This window comes from Vulpes lagopus, chromosome 3 (assembly GCF_018345385.1).
Source record: "Vulpes lagopus strain Blue_001 chromosome 3, ASM1834538v1, whole genome shotgun sequence".
Classification (NCBI taxonomy): Eukaryota; Metazoa; Chordata; class Mammalia; order Carnivora; family Canidae; genus Vulpes; species Vulpes lagopus.
Window position 1 is genome coordinate 73,104,517 of NC_054826.1, and position 19,872 is coordinate 73,124,388.

Genomic DNA, 19,872 nt, shown 5'->3' on the forward strand with positions numbered 1-19,872 from the left:
CCACTTAGGGTCTCTACAACATTTTTTAAATTGTGGAAAGAAATTGTTAAATTAAAGGGTCTATATTCACAATAAAAAATAATTGGGTTCTGCACATCTTTAAACATTCTTGCCATGGTTTAATCCATTATACTTTCTTCCTCTTTATCAGGTATCATTTTAAAGATATTGGGGACGGAAGACATCAGACATGCACTAGAAGGAAGTGACCAGTGCACATCTGAAACAGACTCTTTGTTTTCTCAGAATTCTCTTTATCCCAACTTGGTATTTCTTGACTTTTTACCTACTGCCAAACAGATGATAACTGGCATACACACATGTGTATACCCGATACCTGACTCAGGTGCAATTTCTGAGGCGGTCTGTAACTGCCAAACCCTCCCACTCAAGAAAGAACATCTCAAAATGCAAATTAGTCAAACTGCCACTGAATCAATCTAGCATTATATCATCTACAAACTTTGGTATCTTTAATGAGCATAATTCACAAATTACTTAGAGCATACCTCACAAATAAACTCATACATTATTGTTAGTTCTATTGTTGTGCTGTGTATATCTTGTCTCCAGGGGAGGATTTTCAGAAACTAAAGGAGATTGACTAATTTTAGGCTTCTTCTATTCTCCTAGTGTATTGGTATGATACGGATAGTGAGCATGTAATAAGTAGGCAAAATATTCTCTTTTTGCCTCTTCTTCTTTTTCATTGCTCTTGACTGCTAGAGAGTTCTCCATAGACAGCAGTGTGTTTTACTGTAACTATATAAGCAGAGGTTTGGCAGGTATGGTCATGGGCTGACACAGGTAGATGATACCATCCACTAGGGGTTTGCTTCAGGTTGACTTTATTTTTTTATTTTATTATATATTTTTAAGATTTACTTATTCATGAGAGACATAGAGAGAGAGAGGCAAAGACATAGGCAGAGGGAGAAGCAGGCTCCTCACAGGGAGCCCAATGCAGGACTTGATCCTGAATCCTGGGATCATGCCCAGAGCCGAAGGCAGATGCTCAACCGCTGAGCCACCCAGGCATCCCTCAGGTTGACTTTAATAGAGGTGTCTGGACTTTAATGGAGCTCTGGGGTAACCAACCTTATAGCCCCAAGTATTATCAATATCCTCAAGGCTTAAAGGAAGGTGAAGTACTGCAGGCAGAAGCAAAAGGGGGCTGTGGCCACTCTGAGGACTCCCAACACTTCAACAGCCATTACTGCCTCAAATAATTGGGTTTTCCACTGTATGTTTTCTTATGGGCCCAGAACAGAACTAACGTGGGAAGAGAGAATTAATTCAGTATTGTGAACTTCAAAAACATTACATAAATTATAAGTCTGTAACCACTTTAAAGTGGCCAATGTGACCACTTTAAAGAAATGTAATTATAAAATAATCACTTAAAGGCAGACCTATTCCTTCTAATTTTTATAACTTCAGCATAAAAAGTCCATTAACAAAGAAATTATGTTTAAAATAAAATGTTAAGTGAAAACCTTCCCCTTCCAACCTCAGAATTCTAAATCATATCCATAACATGGTTGCAGGTATGTAGTATGGTTTAAGCAGATAGGGGATTATATGCAAAACTGAAAACAATATGATGTTGAGGCAGATGGGATGGGTGATTTTATTCCTTTTTTCAACAATTTCTTCAATATTACAAAATTAGATAAGTCATAGATAGATGGTATAGTGAAGTTTTTGTTTTTTTAGATTTGAATACTGTTTATTATAAACTGGATGGGGGGGATCCCTGGGTGGCGCAGCGGTTTGGCGCCTGCCTTTGGCCCAGGGCGCGATCCTGGAGACCCGGGATCGAATCCCACATCGGGCTCCCGGTGCATGGAGCCTGTTTCTCCCTCTGCCTATGACTCTGCCTCTCTCTCTCTCTCTGTGTGTGACTATCATAAATAAATGAAAAATTAAAAAATATATTAAAAAAAATAAACTGGATGGGATCCTGATTTCCTTTTGTTTCCTCTAATGCCTGGCTACAACTCTCCAAATGAACATTTTTCTATTTTTACAATGAAGTTTTAATTGTAATGTGTTCACTGTAAGAATTTCTGATCTATTTTCTGCTCATTTTCCCTGTATCCAATTCCTTACTCCCATCACCAAAAGAAACACTGTTTCTCTATTTTGAGGGCACAAATAGGGCATTATAGTCACTTGTCAGTAACAATGCTAGAAAGCATTGAAGTTTTGTTTAAATTAATAATGCTTTATTGATTTTCTCCTATTTGGTTTATATAATATTAAGCCAAAATTATATGAAAAAATGCAGAAAGGTTCTAGTTAGAGGGGGAAAAGACATATGGAAATAGCACTTTTGGTCATTAGTCAATAAAGAAGAAGTTCCTGTTTATAAGGCAAATCAATATCCCAGATTTTAGATCCCATTCTCTACAGAATTGTATGTATACTGCTTATGTTCAAATTGATCCTAAAAATCGAAGAGAAAGAGAGAGATGATGAGAACACAAAATCAAAGTAATTAAGAAGAATTTTGCAGAATATTTTACATTAAAACTGATCCTAGGGCAGGCCTGGTGGCTCAGCGGTTTAGTGCCGACTTCAGCCCAGGGTGTGATCCTGGAGACCCAAGATTGAGTCCCCCGTCGGCTCCCTGCATGGGGCCTGCTTCTCCCTCTGCCTATGTCTTGGTCTCTCTCTCTCTGTCTCTCATGAATAAATAAATAAAATCTTAAGAAAACAAAACAAAACTGATCCTCTCTAGCAGGAGTGTTCTAACCCTTTAGGTAACTCAAGTTAAGTTCTCAGGGTTTGACTTTGGAGAGACCCAGAACATCCATTTAAAATGGGAGTACTTGTAGGGTTGGGGCCTTGGTTTCAAATGTAACACATTCATGCTTTGGGAAAGATTCTTCAGCTGAGAAGGGGCACCTTGCATGTATGACTAATTCTAACTCTGTTACTCCCAAATAATTCTGTCCTTTTAAATTAATTAATTAGAATTCTGCCTTTGTTTAAATACTGTGTTTCCTGGTTACACATTATGTTAAAATTATATTTTGTTGTTAACACAAAATAAGGGGACTTTACTATGCTTATCAGCACCTTAGTATAAAACTTTCAATTGGGTTGCCTGGGTGGCTCAGTTGGTTAAGCGTCTGCCTTCAGCTCAGGTCCCAATCCTGGGGTCCTGGTATTGAGCCCCGCCTTGGGCTCCCTGCTCAGCGGGGAGCCTACTTCCTCCTCCCCCTGCTTGCGTGCTCTCTCTTAAATAAAATCTTAAGAAAAGAAACAACCCAAAACTTTAAGCCTATTCTCTTCATATTTTTAATTAAGAATTTTAAAACAGGGGCATTTAGGTGGCTCAGTCCATTAAGCCTCTGACTGTTGATTTTGGCTCAGATCATGATCTCAGGATTCTGGGACTGAGCGCCAAGTCACAGCTCTGTGCTCAGTGGGGAGTCTACTTGAGATTCTCTCTCTCCCTCTGTCCTCCCACCCTGCCCCCCTTCAACTAGCATCTCTCTCTCTTAAATAAAAATAAATCATAAAAAAGGAATTTAAAAACAGAATCTTACAATCTACAGAATAGTTCTTACCATGCTGTTTAATAATGAATAGCCATTAAGCTCTGTTTCTTGTTGATCTTTGACATATTACATTAAAATGCAGTTAAGGTTAGTTCCAAATTGTTAGGGAAATCTCCCTTTCCCCTAAGGACATTTGAGCATTAATCTAATTAGGCCTACAATGGATTGAGTGCATCTGTATTAAGTGAATAATATATTTTAGTGGTTTTAAGATTAAAGTAATACATATTTATCAAAGGGCATTTGTAACAGAAGGAAGTAAAATTACTTGTAACCCACCACCAAAACTATCTATATACACATTCATATATCATTTTAGCTTTTTTTTGACTCATACTTTTAGAGCAGGCTTTCTTGGTCTCAGCACTATTGCTGTTTTGGGCTGGATAATTGTTTGTTGTGGCTCATACGATATTACCCAGCAGTCCTGACTTCTAACCCTGGACACAAATAGCAGCACCCCTCACTGTCAGCTCTTACGACCGGAAAGTCTCCAGATGTTGCCAAATGTTCCTTTGGGGGCAAAAGCCCCTCCCAGTGAGGACCAACCACTATTTTAGAGCTATAAGAGGTATCAGAAGTCAGGTTTCATCTCTTTGATTTATAGGTAAGAAAATTAATACTTAGATCAGTGCAGATGGTCCACTCAAAATCTCATGACTAATTAGGGCAGTATCAGACTAGAAAATGCAGATAACTCAACTATTAGTAAATTAAATATTCATTATAATATTCTGCTTCCTGAGATTGTAGGGAAAATAGTATGACCCTTCTTTCCATTGTCTGGACAAATGTTCTCTTTTTAAATGGTTGCTACAAAGCAGCTGAATATCCTTAAATCCTTTCACAAACAGAAAGCCATTAAAGCAGACAGCAAGATGTCAGGATTTCGACCAAATCATCGTCATTTAAAGTCTATTCAATTTTAGCAATTTTACCTATAAGGTTCTAATTTCTGTGATAATTGATTTTTTAAAAAATAATATCTACTAAGGAGTTCACCGAGAAAAGGCTGCCAGAGAAAATTCAGAGACGATTAATATGACAAACAGTACTTTTCTTCTGTCCTTTATCTGGCAGTAGTGGTGGTCATCTGTACAAATGCCACCTGCATTTCTCATGTGAAAGCTATGGGATGTTGAACATCCTCAGCAAAATCCTTGAAGGTCCTTCATATGTTTATGCTTTGCTCAGCCAAAATAAACTTGTACACTGACCTTGTGAACAGATGCCTGGTAATGAGGTCATAGAACTCAGTAACATTTTCAGAAAATTGCTTTACGGTGTAATAAATGTTCTGATTAGATTCCTATTTTCATCTTTAACATGCTCAGGTGGTTCAACCTGGGAACCCTAGCCCGGGGTATTACCAATCTTTAAAGGTCACACCAAGAGTCCAATCATTTTTAGCCTGAAAGATATTTTTAACAAACTATAGGTTGTAAAAATCTTAAATTAATTCTCAAGCCCTACTATTGGCTTTCCTGAAGTTTCTCCTTAAACTTGACCTATTTTCTATTTCAGTTTCAATTTACTCCATAGTATGAAGTGTCTGGTTCAGTGATTTCTTCCATCATAGTGCCTTTCTTTGACATCTCCAGAGATGAAACTAATTTCACTTACACGAAAATAGGCACAGTACAACTTGATAGTGTTAACAGAATACCATATTCAGCATATTTAATGACTATTTCTAATGAATAAAATCCAGGATGGCTGAAGCCAACATTCACTGTGTTCATGCTGAGAATGGCGAGGGCCACCTCACACACAGTGATCTTGATAACAAAAGGACTTCCACATCACAAATGAGAAGGCAAAGTTCCAAACTGCATTCAAATTATGGGACATAATGGGACATGTGTCTGATGTGCAGTGGTAACTCAGATGATTCTTATGTCCTCTATTTCCTGCCTTTGAAGTGGGGAGGTGGTTTTATGATGCTAAATATATAGATAAAAACAAACAATGAATCACAAGGAAGAAATGCTTTCATAGCCTTTCTGAAGGAAAGCATTTCTGTGAGTTAATGGTTATTTTAATAATGGAAGGCTGGAGGAAAGCGCTTGGCAACCAGAGATAGGATACAATTTTCAGTTAGTGAACAGACACTCAGCTAGACAGGAGCCTAAAGAGTAGGGACTGTGTCTTGTTCACGGCTGCATGCCCGGCATCTGCCAAATAGCAGGCACTAAACAAACAGATGTTGAACAAATACGCAGGGTACTAAACACTGATCACAGCAAAGGATAAAATAAATATAAACGAGGAGAGAATGAAGATAAGATAATACAGTGGGGATTTCTGATTCCCCACGTGGAAGGTTTGGAAGTAGTAAACATAAGTCCGAGTATAATAAATATCTCATGAAATAGTCACAGTATGGAAAGTGTCTCACAGAGTAGTGGGACTAGAAATATATTTAAGTGTTAAAAGTGAGGATGAAAAATGGGATTTGTATGCTTCTATGTCTCCCAAAACAATGTTCTAAAATGTCCATATTTTCTAAGCAATTTTTCAATTTAATTTTTAGGTGTTTTGTTTTTTTTTTTTTTGGCATAGAATCATGTTGAAGGGTCTCTTAAATATGTAAAATTCAGGAAGCATCTTCTTGGGAGGGATATAAGACCTATACAACTGTTTAGGGGCACCAACTCACCAGGCAGTAGAAAATCTGCGTGACTCCCTTGAAATTTAACCAACAGTCTACTGGTGACTGGGAATCTCACCGATAATAGCTAATTAATATGTATTTTTTAAAAAACAAAACAACAAAAAAAACATGTATTTTGTATATTATATGTATTACATGCTGTACTCTTATAATAAAGTAAGCTTAGAGAGTACTGTATTTATTGAAAAAAATTGGTATATAATTGGACCTAACAAGTTGAAACCCTTGTTGTTCAGGGGCCAACTGTACTTCATCTGTGGAGTCAAATAAAGCTACCTTTTATAACAAAAGAATGCAATAATCTTTCTTGTTTTTTCCCTGGTTCCCTTCTCCTGCCCATCCTCCTGCAGGCACCACTTTCAACCCTCCATTTTCCTATCTGGCAGGTGGGGATTTTCTTTCTCTTCCACTTCCTTCTCTCTTTCCTTCACCTTCTTGATAGAGCAAAACCAGTTGTTCAATCTGTGGTTCTGTATTCTCACAATTATGTAAATGTTGTTTGCGGCTGGGTCGAGTCATGCTCTGTTATTATATTTCCTTTACTTTCCTTTTTATTTTCCAGAGCTAACAATTATCCTTTTTTTTTTTTTAATACTCATCTGATTAGTCATTCTATGCTGTTCTTAACATTGCCTCAAGTATATTTTTTAAATTTTTTTTTTTAATTTTTATTTATTTATGATAGTCACACAAAGAGAGAGAGAGAGGCAGAGATACAGGCAGAGGGAGAAGCAGGCTCCATGCACCGGGAGCCTGACATGGGATTCGATCCCGGGTCTCCAGGATCGCGCCCTGGGCCAAAGGCAGGCGCCAAACCGCTGCGCCACCCAGGGATCCCGCCTCAAGTATATTTTTCATGACATACAATGTGTCTTGACTGGTCATAGTATGGGTTGACCTGTTTGAGTATCATCCCTGCATAGGATTAAATCTCTTAGAAACTCCTATCCCCCCTACTATCTCCTATGACACCTGGCCTGGCACTTGCACCCATCACATCCAATTCTGGTCAGTTGCACTCTGCACTTGTGCATTATACACATTCATTCTGGGAAGTCCTGTCACTTTCCTGCTGTGTTGGATACCCTGTCTCCTAGATCCTGTGGGTTTCCTTTTTCATGGATTATCTCCTAATTTTGGCAGAGCATTTCTACCCTGACAAAGAATACACAGGAAGTCAATTTCATGATTTTGCATGCCTTAAGGAAAAAACAAAAAGATTTATTCTAAGCTCACATGTGACTGAGAACTTGACTGCTACAGAGTCTCAGGGTGAAAATCATTATGGCATCAATGGATAGCACAACTCTTTGGTCTTCAAGCTTCTATTGTTACTATTTAGAAATTTAATTGCCACTCTGATTCTTGATCATCTGAATGTAACATACTTTTTATCTCTGGAATCCTTAACATTTTTTTCCTTCTCTTCGGTGTCCTGGAATATTCCATTGACCTTGCTTACAATCAGTCGTTCTTTCATTCATTGTGCTGGGTACTTTGTGGGTCCCCTCAATCAAGAGATTCGTGTCCTTCAGTTCTGGGAAATAGAACTGCATCTGCAGTCCCCTGGTAGAATTCCTAGTTGTTGAACATTAGATCTCTTGGATGTTCTTTTTTAGTCATGTGGAAATCAGGCATGTATTTTCATTAAGCAACAAATAAAAAGCAAGTGAACTTCTTTTAAAATGGAAAACACTCCTTCAATATGATGAAAATTCTGCTATTTTAGTATTTGCTTATATCTGTAGTAATAAAAGAGCCTTTAAAAGCCAAGTTAACCGGCAAACTATACTTCACTACAGTGTTGATAGTTAATAATCATTAATAATATAGTTATCTTACAAGGCCAGGGCTACATAGTTAATAAGTTTCCACTTAATGCAACACTTCTGGGTATATAATTTGAATATAATTTTGATTTTTAATTTTGTTGATCATATTAATTGTATTTGAGCCAAAGATCACTCTGAAAAATTAAGGCTCGTTCTGGAAACCCCATTTGATATCCCTTTAGCATTGCTATTATAGAGAACTGCCACTTAATTAGAATATTTATTCCCATAGCATTGTTATTTTGGTTCAAGATAACCAAGCTGAGGGCAGCCAGGGTGGCTCAGCGGTTTAGCGCTGCCTTCGGCCCAGGGCGTGATCCTAGAGACCCAGGATCGAGTCTCACATTGGGCTCCCTATATGGAGCCTGATTCTCCCTCTGCCTGTGTCTCTGCCTCTCTCCCTCTGTGTGTCTCTCATGAATAAATACACAAAATCTTAAAAAAAAAAAAAAAAAAAAGATAATCAAGCTGAAAAAGCCTAACTTAAAAGCTGGAATACTATTTAATCTCAATTTAACTTAATAGCAACAAACACAAATTTTTACTTGAGAGAGACATGTGATATTAATATTCATTGGACTCTTACTATATTTTGGCAAGCACTGTGCTTTTGTATATGCTCTCACAGACAGGTATATTACTTCCATTTTATGCATGAAGCAACCAGTGAACACAGAGGTTAAGTAAATCACCAACAGTTATTTAGAAAATCACACTCAGCGTTTTCTGGATCTGAAGCCTTGTTTTCTTTCCATATACTACACACCCAAATTGATTATGCTATGGTATTTAAAATAAACCGCATTAAATACTACATGCAAAAAAAAATCCAAAAGCCATAATGCGAATTTTCACAGAAGGCATACATTTGATAACTTCACTTGCAAAACACAACACATGACATTAGTAATTGGCTAAGTAAAATCTCAAGTTTTAAGAACAGAATTTTTTCATGCCTTATTTTGAATAATGTTACCTCAAATTGGTTGAAGTAGGGGTGCAGGAGTAAGCCAGAAATCCTACCAAGATATTGCCATCGAGAGAGAGAGAGAGAGAAACACCAGAGACAGGGAAAGAAAGAATGGTCATCTTTACTAGAGGTGACTTACTCAACCTTATTTAAGGTTATAAAGTAGGAAGATTATGACAAAATGACATTGTCAGGTGTGCCTTTATATATTAACTAGCTCTCATTTTGTGATCAATTAAGGCTTTCAAAATGCTGAGTAGTTATAACAAACATGCATTAAAATGTTTTTTAAATTATCCACTTGCTTTTTCCAGCATTACAGAAATAACCAGAAAGCAAAATTCTCCCAAAATTTTATAATGATCTGGAATAAGAAGCCACCCTGCTGATTAGTTCATTGGTTTAATGTGACATTGGATAAAAAAACAAAAACATAGTTACCTTCACTGCTGCAGTGACAGCAGCAGTGGCTGCGAAAGCTAAACCTTGCCGCCCGAAGTTTACTACCGTCTCATAGCCCCGCTCCTTTGCTTGTACAATATAGTCATCGATCTCCTGAGGAAAAACAAACTCACAGATATAAACTTTATTTGACTGTAGGGACAAGAAGGCAAAAACCAGGACATTTACCTCATGATATGACAGTTTCACTTGTTTTATAGCACAAACCATGTGATCATGTACATTTCTAACAAACGATTTGTAGAAATAATTTACATGTCTTACCCTTTCCTTGGAAGAAAGAAGTGGATGAAGGAATTTCCTATATATTAAACTTGCTCCTTTGGTATAGGGAGAGAGCAGCCATACGACAAAAGCAATCTTTAGCTCATAGTACAGGGGGAACCTAACAAGAAAAAGTTTGAGAAAATTGCTGGTGAAAATCAACTCCAACGAGGAATTCACACACACACACACACACACACACACACACACACACACGTGCTTATTAGAAAGTTCAATCACTGTTAAGTTTTCACATGTAAAAGTCAGTGATTAAGGAAAAAACTATGTTTGAATTGTCTTACTTTCATTAAATATAGATTAGTTAACCAAAGAATGACCTGATCCCCGCAGAGATTCAGCAACTTCTAGTACAAGATTCTTCCATTAAAGAGATCACAGGCAAGCTGCCAACAGACAGGAGGAGTCCCGAGAGAACATTAACAGCATCTACGCAGGGTGGCAAGGTACACCCTTCTGCAGAGCCCAACTGTTATGTCAGTATCTGACATCTCTCCATGTATCAAGACTCTGCTTTATGTGCTCCAAGGGCACCAACTTACCCCACGGACACATCTGCTCTTTCTCAGAACCCCCCAAACACTTCCCTTCCAATCTCTTTTGGCCAGAACTGTGACACCAGGCAGACAGTTGTTCACTTGTAAGGGGAATGGAATTACCATTGTGTTAGGCTGGGAATGAGTGTTATCTCCCCCTGCCCTTTCCCGGTGACTCTGCAGTGCTCTCTCTGCAGGTGCACTTCCCTAGACAATGACTGTGGGTTCGGCCACGTGACTTGCTTTGGCCAACATCACGTGAGTCTGACATGTCACATGCAAGCAGAAACTTTATTTATTTTTTTTAAATTAATTTTTATTGGTGTTCAATTTACCAACATACAGAAAAACACCCAGTGCTCATCCCATCAAGTGTCCACCTCAGTGCCCGTCACCCATTCCCCTCCAACACCTGCCCTCCTCCCCTTCCACCACCCCTAGTTCGTTTCCCCGAGTTAGGAGTCTTTATGTTCTGTCTCCCTTCCTGATATTTCCCAACATTTCTTCTCCCTTCCTTTATATTCCCTTTCACTATTATTTATATTCCCCAAATGAATGAGAACATACACTGTTTGTCCTTCTCCGATTGACTTATTTCACTCAGCATAATACCCTCCAGTTCCATCCACCTTGAAGCAAATGGTGGGTATTTGTCATTTCTAATTGCTGAGTAATATTCCATTGTATACATAAACCACATCTTCTTTATCCATTCATCTTTCGATGGACACCAAGGCTCCTTCCACAGTTTGGCTATTGTGGCCATTGCTGATAGAAACATCGGGGTGCAGGTGTCCCGACGTTTCATTGCATCTGAATCTTTGGGGTAAATCCCCAACAGTGCAATTGCTGGGTCGTAGGGCAGGTCTATTTTTAACTCTTTGAGGAACCTCCACACAGTTTTCCAGAGTGGCTGCACCAGTTCACATTCCCACCAACAGTGTAAGAGGGTTCCCTTTTCTCCGCATCCTCTCCAACATTTGTGGTTTCCTGCCTTGTTAATTTTCCCCATTCTCACTGGTGTGAGGTGGTATCTCATTGTGGTTTTGATTTGTATTTCCCTGATGGCAAGTGATGCAGAGCATTTTCTCATGTGCATGTTGGCCATGTCCATGTCTTCCTCTGCGAGATTTCTCTTCATGTCTTTTGCCCATTTCATGATTGGATTGTTTGTTTCTTTGGTGTTGAGTTTAATAAGTTCTTTATAGATTTTGGAAACTAGCCCTTTATCTGATATGTCATTTGCAAATATCTTCTCCCATTCTGTAGGTTGTCTTTTAGTTTTGTTGACTGTATCCTTTGCTGTGCAAAAGCTTCTTATCTTGATGAAGTCCCAATAGTTCATTTTTGCTTTTGTTTCTTTTGCCTTTGTGGATGTATCTTGCAAGAAGTTACTGTGGCCGAGTTCAAAAAGGGTGTTGCCTGTGTTCTCTTCTATGATTTTGATGGACTCTTGTCTCACACTTAGATCTCTCATCCATTTTGAGTTTATCTTTGTGTATGGTGAAAGAGAGTGGTCCAGTTTCATTCTTCTGCATGTGGATGTCCAATTTTCCCAGCACCATTTATTGAAGAGACTGTCTTTCTTCCAATGGATAATCTTTCCTCCTTTATAGAATATTAGATGACCATACATTTCAGGGTCCACTTCTGGGTTCTCTATTCTGTTCCAATGATCTATGTGTCTGTTTTTGTGCCAGTACCACACTGTCTTGATGACCACAGCTTTGTAGTACAACCTGAAATCTGGCATTGTGATGCCCCCAGCTATGGTTTTCTTTTTTAAAATTCCCCTGGCTATTCGGGGTCTTTTCTGATTCCACACAAATCTTAAAATAATTTGTTCTAACTCTCTGAAGAAAGCCCATGGTATTTTGATAGGGATTGCATTAAACGTGTAAATTGCCCTGGGTAACATTGACATTTTTACAATATTAATTCGCAAGCAGAAACTTTAAATGCCCTTTGACTTTCTCACCTTAACACCTCCAACCTCTTGCTTTAAATTTTTGCTTTCTGCCATGAGAACAGCTGCTTCTTCAGTCTTGGTCCTGAAACGTGACACTGCCAAGCTGCAGCCAACCTTGTGCTCTTAAATAACTTGAGCAAGAAATAAATGTTTGTTTTCCTAACCCACTGTTGGTGAAAGGGGTTGTTTGTTGCCACAGCAAAAGCGAACTAATATACCAGAGGGGACTAGCATCCTGTGGGCCAGGAATTAAGATTCATAATAACTGAGCAAATCTGGGCTCTCCTGATGAAGCAAGTAGGTACCGGGCAGTGAGGAATGACTGCTGTGTAGGCAACAAAGGGTCGTTGCCTCGGTGTGATTACAGATGATTCTGGACTGGATAAACTTTTTCAACATCATTTGCTTTTTAATAATGTATATATGGTATATATGTAATCAGGAAAAAATGAGGTCTTTAGAAAGAGAACTTTGAAACATTAGGAGACCTAGCATGGTTTGAAATATGTTGTTCTACCACGTAAAACCAAACATGAAACTCTCTCCCCCAACTCTACACTAAACACTTCACAGGTAAATGAATGAGCTTTGGGACAGAGGAAAGACAGTGCATACAGAAGTACATAAATTAGAGCAAGTTGTTAAGAACATTTAAGTCTGATGACTTTTTTTTTTAAGATTTTTATTTATTTATTTGTGAGAGACAGAGAGGCAGAGACATAGGCAGAGGGAGAAGCAGGCTCCCTGTGGGGAGCCTGATGTGGGACTCCATCCCAGGACTCTGGGATCATGACCTGAGCCAAAGGCAGATGCTCAACCACTGAGCCACCCACGGCCCCTCTATTTTTTCTAGCAATCCAACGTGACCTAATGTGCTGTGAGAGTACGATGAGAAGAGCAAAGCCAGAAAGACAGTTTAAGGAGAGAAGAGCAAATATTTGAAACAGATGCAGGAGGGCACAGAAGTAGCAAGTAAAGGGAATGGGGGAGGTTCAGACTGAGACCTCTATGAGCAGCTGGCTGATGTTCTGGGGGGCTGCATTTGGGAACCCAGGCAAAGCAGCAAAGAAGGGCTAATTTAGACTGAAGGTTTCTGCAGTGAGGGCAGTTTAGGATACCAGCAAGGTATGAAGTTTAAACATTTTAAAAGGAGGACTTCTCCAAGTAATGGTAAGGTTTAGGTGGAAACGCACTAGTGAAATATGGTACAAGGAGATTCAGGTTGTTCCATTTGGTATTACTTCTTGGTAAAATGTTAAATCCTTGAGGATATAAACATGCTTTAATTTTGTCTCAGCTATTTGGAACAGAGCAGCCAAGGAGCTGGTGGTGAGTGGGCGTCCACGTGGATGCTGACGTCATCCGGTCTGAATGTTTGTAGTTGAGTTTCAAGGATGGGGAGGGAGAGCTAGAACCAGATGCTGTGGGCTTCAAAGGGGGAGTCATTTAGGAAGTGATAAAGAAAAATAGCCTGAAGTCATCGAGTGGAAAATGGATAATGACAACCAAATTTTTCTATTCTAAGATACTGGGACCTGTGTGGGAGGTAGGCAGGGTGTGACACATGGGGAGAAGAAAGAGCTGCCTTTGTCTGAGGGGGGCCAGTGAAGAAAGGAATGTTCTTATGGGGAAACCAGATGAAGAAAATGAAACACTGGATAATTATGTAACTTGATCAAATTCACCTGGTTAGCAGCAAGAGCAGGATAAAAACTCAGGACACCTGATAAGGAGTCTACAGTCTGGCCCTTTCTCAGGGCTAGGACTTACCAAGCAACTGTTTGATCTGTTATTGTTTCGATCACAGTATAGAGAGCAAAAACAATCCAGTACATCATCCATCGGACCTGGAAATAATAAAAATATTTCTGAAATAACAGACTAAGATTATTTGCAACTCTGAATGATTATGTATATATTTTTATATACATATATAAAACACTATACATACAGTGTGTTGGATCAAATGCAGAAGGTGATGGTTTAATTCTCAACAGGTTTACATCTCAGTTCCTCACATCACTACATCAATAGTCTTGGGATACAAGACGAGAATCAAAGAATAACAAATCTTTAGTCCTGACACAATATAGTCTAGGAATCTGAATCAAAGAATCAGAACAAGTGGATAGATTTTTCTTAACTGGGGGAAAGTTCTTTAAAAAGATCTTATTCTTAAAAAAAAATCTTATTCTTATCTACACACTTCTTTATGATGACAATTAGCTATTTATTATATAATAACAGCAAAATATGATATGACCATATTTAATCTTTATTAGTCTTTTAAATATTTCATTCCTTAATTCTCAATATATAGAAACTGTTCAGGAACCAAAGAAAGATCCTGGGTTTGTTATATCCATAAGTCTGGTCACCCAGTTTGAAAGTTGGTTAGTGTATTTTTTTTTAAAGATTTTATCTATTTATTCACAAGAGACACACACACAGAGGCAGAGACATAAACAGAGGGAGAAGCAGGCTCCTCCAGGGAACCTGATGGGGTACTCGATCCCAGGACTCCAGGATCATGACCTGAGCCAAAGGCAGACACTCAAACACTGAGCCACTCACGTGCCCCAGTGTATTCTTTTCCCCCTGAAGCTCCATGTCTTCCTACCGACACCACAGTGGCCACTGCAGTAGAGTGAATGTTTATGTCCTCCTCCCTCCCTCTCAAATTTGTATGTTGAAATCCTAACCCCAAATGTGTATTAGGAGGTGAGGCCTTTGGGAGGTGATGAGGTGATGAAGGTGGAGCTTATAACTCATTAATGGAGTTAGTGTTCTTCTCAAGGAGAGATCTCTCATCCCTTCCACTACATGGAACACAGTGAGAAAATGGCTGTCTACGAACCAAGAGGTGGGTCACATCAGACACCAGAGCTGCTTTGATCTTGGACTTCCAGCCTCCAAAACAGTGAGAAATAAATTTCTGTTGTTTATAAGCCACCTGGTCTATGGTACTTTTGTTACAGAAGTCTGAATGGACTGAGACAGTAGTACAGGGCATTTTTACCTTGTGCCTGGAAATACAGCATCTCTAACCAATTCCTGAGACTCCAGTGTCCCTTTGTATCAATCCTTTTCATAGAATGCTGCCTGATTAATTCCTTGGACTCACTTTCCCTGAGTACACAGACTCTCTTATCACTCAAGAAGGTTGGACTTGCATTGAGGATAAACATCACTAATCCTCTCCTCAATATTATAATAATAGCTAATACATGAAACCATACCAACTATGTATGGGCTAGGGACTGTACTCAGTGCATCACATATATTAAATCATATATTCTCCACAACAATACTACAAGGTAGGAAACATAATTATTTCTACTATTGATAAGTAAACAGCAACACAGAGAGGTAAAATGCCTTGCTCAAGGTCATAGCCAGAATTTGAATCCAGGCTGCCTGACTCTGGATGTGGTGCTATTAATCAATTATACTATGCAGAGAACAAATTTGTGAGGATTTGTTAAATGTGAGATCCAAGAATAACCACTACTTCCCTTGTTCTCATTTCAATGAGATGACAAAAAATTCAGGTCTCTATAAATAGCCAGAAAATTGACCTAACTATTTAGTTTTAATATAGAAGCTTGTTTGGGTATTCCATAGATAATATAAACTATAATTCAAGTGGTTTTTATGGTTTTCTCTTTACATGTATAAATCAATTAAAAATACCCATAAATAATTTTTGAAGAAATGTATCATGAAATAGAAATAATACCAATTCACTCTAACTTATAGGCTCCTGAAAACTTAAAAAATTTGCCCAAAGCAAATAATAGGGCATATTATCTACATCTGAAATACAAGGCAATTGATATACAATGATTATCTCAAAAAAGAACAAAACGGCCCAAATGTAGTCTTTAGTTTTCTACTTTTCATGAGTTCTCTTAAATTGTTCACTGCTGCCAATTCCAAACTTTTGTCCAAATATGGGGATTTTCTTCCAGGGCTAACATCCTATGTACATTTTCTCCCACCCCTCCCTTTTTGAGGGAAAGTGATACACTTCCATGAGTTGATTCACCCGGGCCCTTCCAGAGCCAAACCCTAACTCAGCATTTTTACCTCTCACTGTATTCAGGGGGTTAGCTTTTACCCTGATTGACTAAAAGCCTCTCCCAAAAAAGAAATGAAGAAAAGGCTGCAAACAGAATAATGAGCTTTTCCACAGCTTGGAGGCATCTTAGAGGTGATCACACTTTTGAAAACCATACAATCCCTTACTGAGAAAAACCGTGAAACAATCACAAGAGAAAGTGCTCCCACTGGGTTTCCCATTCCACCCACAGTGGGATTCTGGAGGAGACTCCAAGAAACCCAAGTGCTCCCTGGGCAGCGTTTGAAAACAAATAATACAGTAAACTCCTACTTTCCCAAGGGCCAAAATAAATAAGGAACATAAGGCCAGTGAGCTAAGAAATGGCAGGAGGAGGCACAGTCTCTCTAAAGCCAACGAGGCAGCTTCTCTATGAACACACCCGTCCTGTCAAGTCCCCTGTCCCTCTCCTGGTACTCAACACAGGGATCTGAGTGTCAACTGTCATCTTTCCCAGGAAAGCAGGGGCTTAAACTGTCTGTTTCACAGAAAGTTCAGGAAACTTTCAAGAAAGGTAAAATAATTTAAGTCAGTGCTTGCTACTTTTCATTATTTCACTATTTCCCACCACTATTATGGCTGTGAGTTCCCAAAGGGATGACAGCTCCACAAGGAGTCATAATTTACTGGTGAACAGAGCGGAGGGGAGGTGGTGCACATGTGGTGACTGGTGATAGTCCCTGAATGACTCGTTCTCCAGTGAATGAAAGCGACTACACATCCCATAGATGTCAAGAGCAACTTTTGCTTCTGTAATGTGCTTATTTTCTTTTTTTAAAGATTTTATTTATTTATTAATGACAGAGAGAGAGGCAGAGACACAGGCAGGAGAAGCAGGCTCCACACAAAGAGCCTGATGAGGGACTTGATCCTGGGACCCTGGGATCACGCCCTGAGCCGAAGGCAGTTGCTCAACCACTGAGCCACTCAGGTGTCCTGCTTATTCACTTTCCAAATGCAGTCATTAAATTAATCTTAAAGCCCAAAGAATAAAAGTATTTTATAGTATGTAATATTTACTTCTTTAAAAACCCCTATATATTTATTTATTTAGGTTGTGAGAAAATTTAGTAATGTCAAAAATTTAAAAAGGAGAAAAAGAAGAAACAGAAGAAGGCTATGCCATTTTAGTTAAAACACAACGAACTATTCAATTACGAGGGTATTCCTGGACATTTTCCTCGAGTATTGACAACAACTTTATATAAGCAAAACTCCATGCTATATGAATTTGTCTTTAATGAATAAATTCCTTGATAATCTCTTAAGATTTTTGTTTGTTCTTATCAGAAATAGGAACATTAAATTATAATAGGCAGGCAGTAATAATTAAATGAATGTAATGAGTGTGTGCCATTCGTGGGAGCAACCACAAAGAGTGTTAACCTTGAAAAGATACTGCTTTCTTTTTTCTATTAATGGATTCGGTTGGGATTTTATACCAAATGATTACTCAGCAAAGCTTTTATTAAAACTGTACCTCAAGGCTACACAGCCTCATGTTTAAGGTTTTGCTCCAAGGAGATAGAGATAGCAAGAAGTCAAGGTTAAAAAGGGGGAAAAAAGTCACAAAATTATAATTAAACATATGAAGATTATAGATAAAATATTCTTTAGATCAACAGAAAATATCAGTAAACAAAATGCAAAAATAAAACTGAAAATTGGTAGAAAAACAATCACACTGATAATCTTGCGAATATATATTACCATATATTATCACTCTTAAAATGTTATACAAATATAAGTTAGTAATTAACTGGTAACCTTAATAAATTACAACCACCTTCTAAGTTGCTGGGGAAAGTTACTGGTATCACTATTCTTTGTTAAAAATTTATGTTCTTGGGAAAGTGGAAACAAATAGTATAGTATCTTTTTAGTTCAGAAACAATTGGCAGAGTCAGCAAACCATTGTCTAGATATCTCCTGGAGAACAGGAAGTAATAAGAAAGCTGTATCCAACTTTTTCTTAAAAGGCTCTTTGGTCCCAGGGAACTGAATTATCCAAAGTGAAGCTTACACCTATAAGCACTAAGATGGTTACACCTACTTTTGATAAATCTTTTATATCAAACATAATTTAGACAATTCTTAAGGATTCAGGTGGCATCATTACATCTGACATGCACTGATACAAGTGTAGCAAACCCTACTTACTTTATGTTATGAGAATAGAAACATGAATCTGATAGCTTCTGTCCTCAAAGATATAACATTTTACTGGGGAAAAAATGAGTAAAAAACTGTGACTTAAAAAAAGTGTTCTGCTGTTTTTACTACATTACATGTCCTAGCTTCCACTGTGAGTCAAGAACACAAGAATCTGAGGAAAGCTTACTAAAAGGACTATTTATAAAGTTGTGGGCAAGGTTCAGGAAGCTCAATAAAAGGATACTGGTGCACCCTGGAGCTAGCAACAGTAGGAGCTTGCATTACCCCTAGATGTGAAGGAAGGAGGGAGGGCAGGGCAAAGTTTCCTGGAATCCGGAGAGGGCAACAGCAGGGGAGAGCTGTAGCCTCAGGCAGACAGTCTACTCAATCCGTGGTGGCAGAGGAGGAAGGGAAAATGCTGGGAGGACAATACTCTGATCTCATGCTCATCCTGCCTTCTGATCTTCTGCAGAAGCCTCTCACGGGCCAAACCCAAGGGAAGCCAGAGGCGATGCAGTCTGTGTGAATCAGACTCCTGGGCCATAAGCAAGGTGGAGAAATCCCACTGGAAGGGTGAATGACAAGTCCCAACACCACCTAGCCTGCCGTGTCTTTGATCTGCCCAGAAAGGAAGCCTTTTCTCACCACTTCCACAGATACTTCCCCAGCCCAGATGACCACCATCTCCCATCTGCCTTATTCCGACAGCATCCTAACTGGTCACTCTGCTTTTTTGGGTCTATTCTGCATAGCGCAGCCAAAGTCTCTCCTTAAAACAGAAGCCAAATCATGTCATTCCTCTGCTCAAACCCCTCTCATGGCTCCCATCAGAGTTCTTACTAGGGCCTAGAAGACCCTGTGGATCTGGCACCTGCTACCTCTCTGGCCTCATCTCCTCCTCCTTGGTGCCTTGTTCTGCTCCAGTCACATTGGCCCTTTTACTGTCCCTTGTATATGCATATATGCTCCTGCCTCAGGGCCTCAGTACATGCATTTTTTTTTTTTTTTTGGCCTGTCCCTACTAGAATGTAAATTCTAAGAAGGCAAAGACTTTTATGTGGTTTGCTGCTGAATTACCTGTGCTTGGCTTAGATAGAGCTCTATAAATACATATTGATGAATTGCTGAATGAATATGAGCTATGCACACCTCAGTGTGCTTCCTTCTGTAAGGATTGCAAGAGGCTAGACACTTGATACGAGATACAGCAGGAGGAGTGAGCATAAACTAGCCTTTCAGGGGATCTGGTTTTAAAGGAATAAAAAAAGAGGGGGAATAAAAAAAATAGCATGAAGCAAAAATAA

The 19,872-nt window shown here is 38.8% G+C and overlaps 1 protein-coding gene across 1 annotated transcript in view; it reads right to left on the bottom strand.

Annotated features, from left to right (window-relative positions):
- REEP3 (receptor accessory protein 3) overlaps positions 1-19,872 on the bottom strand; it is a 99,642-nt gene that overhangs the window by 14,650 nt on the left and 65,120 nt on the right. Inside the window, exons 3-5 of the mRNA XM_041746947.1 lie at positions 14,065-14,141; positions 9,772-9,892; positions 9,487-9,600 (exon numbers count right to left, since the gene is read on the bottom strand). Coding sequence (XP_041602881.1) covers positions 9,487-9,600; positions 9,772-9,892; positions 14,065-14,141 — 312 coding nt within the window. The remainder of the gene's footprint in view (positions 1-9,486; positions 9,601-9,771; positions 9,893-14,064; positions 14,142-19,872) is intronic.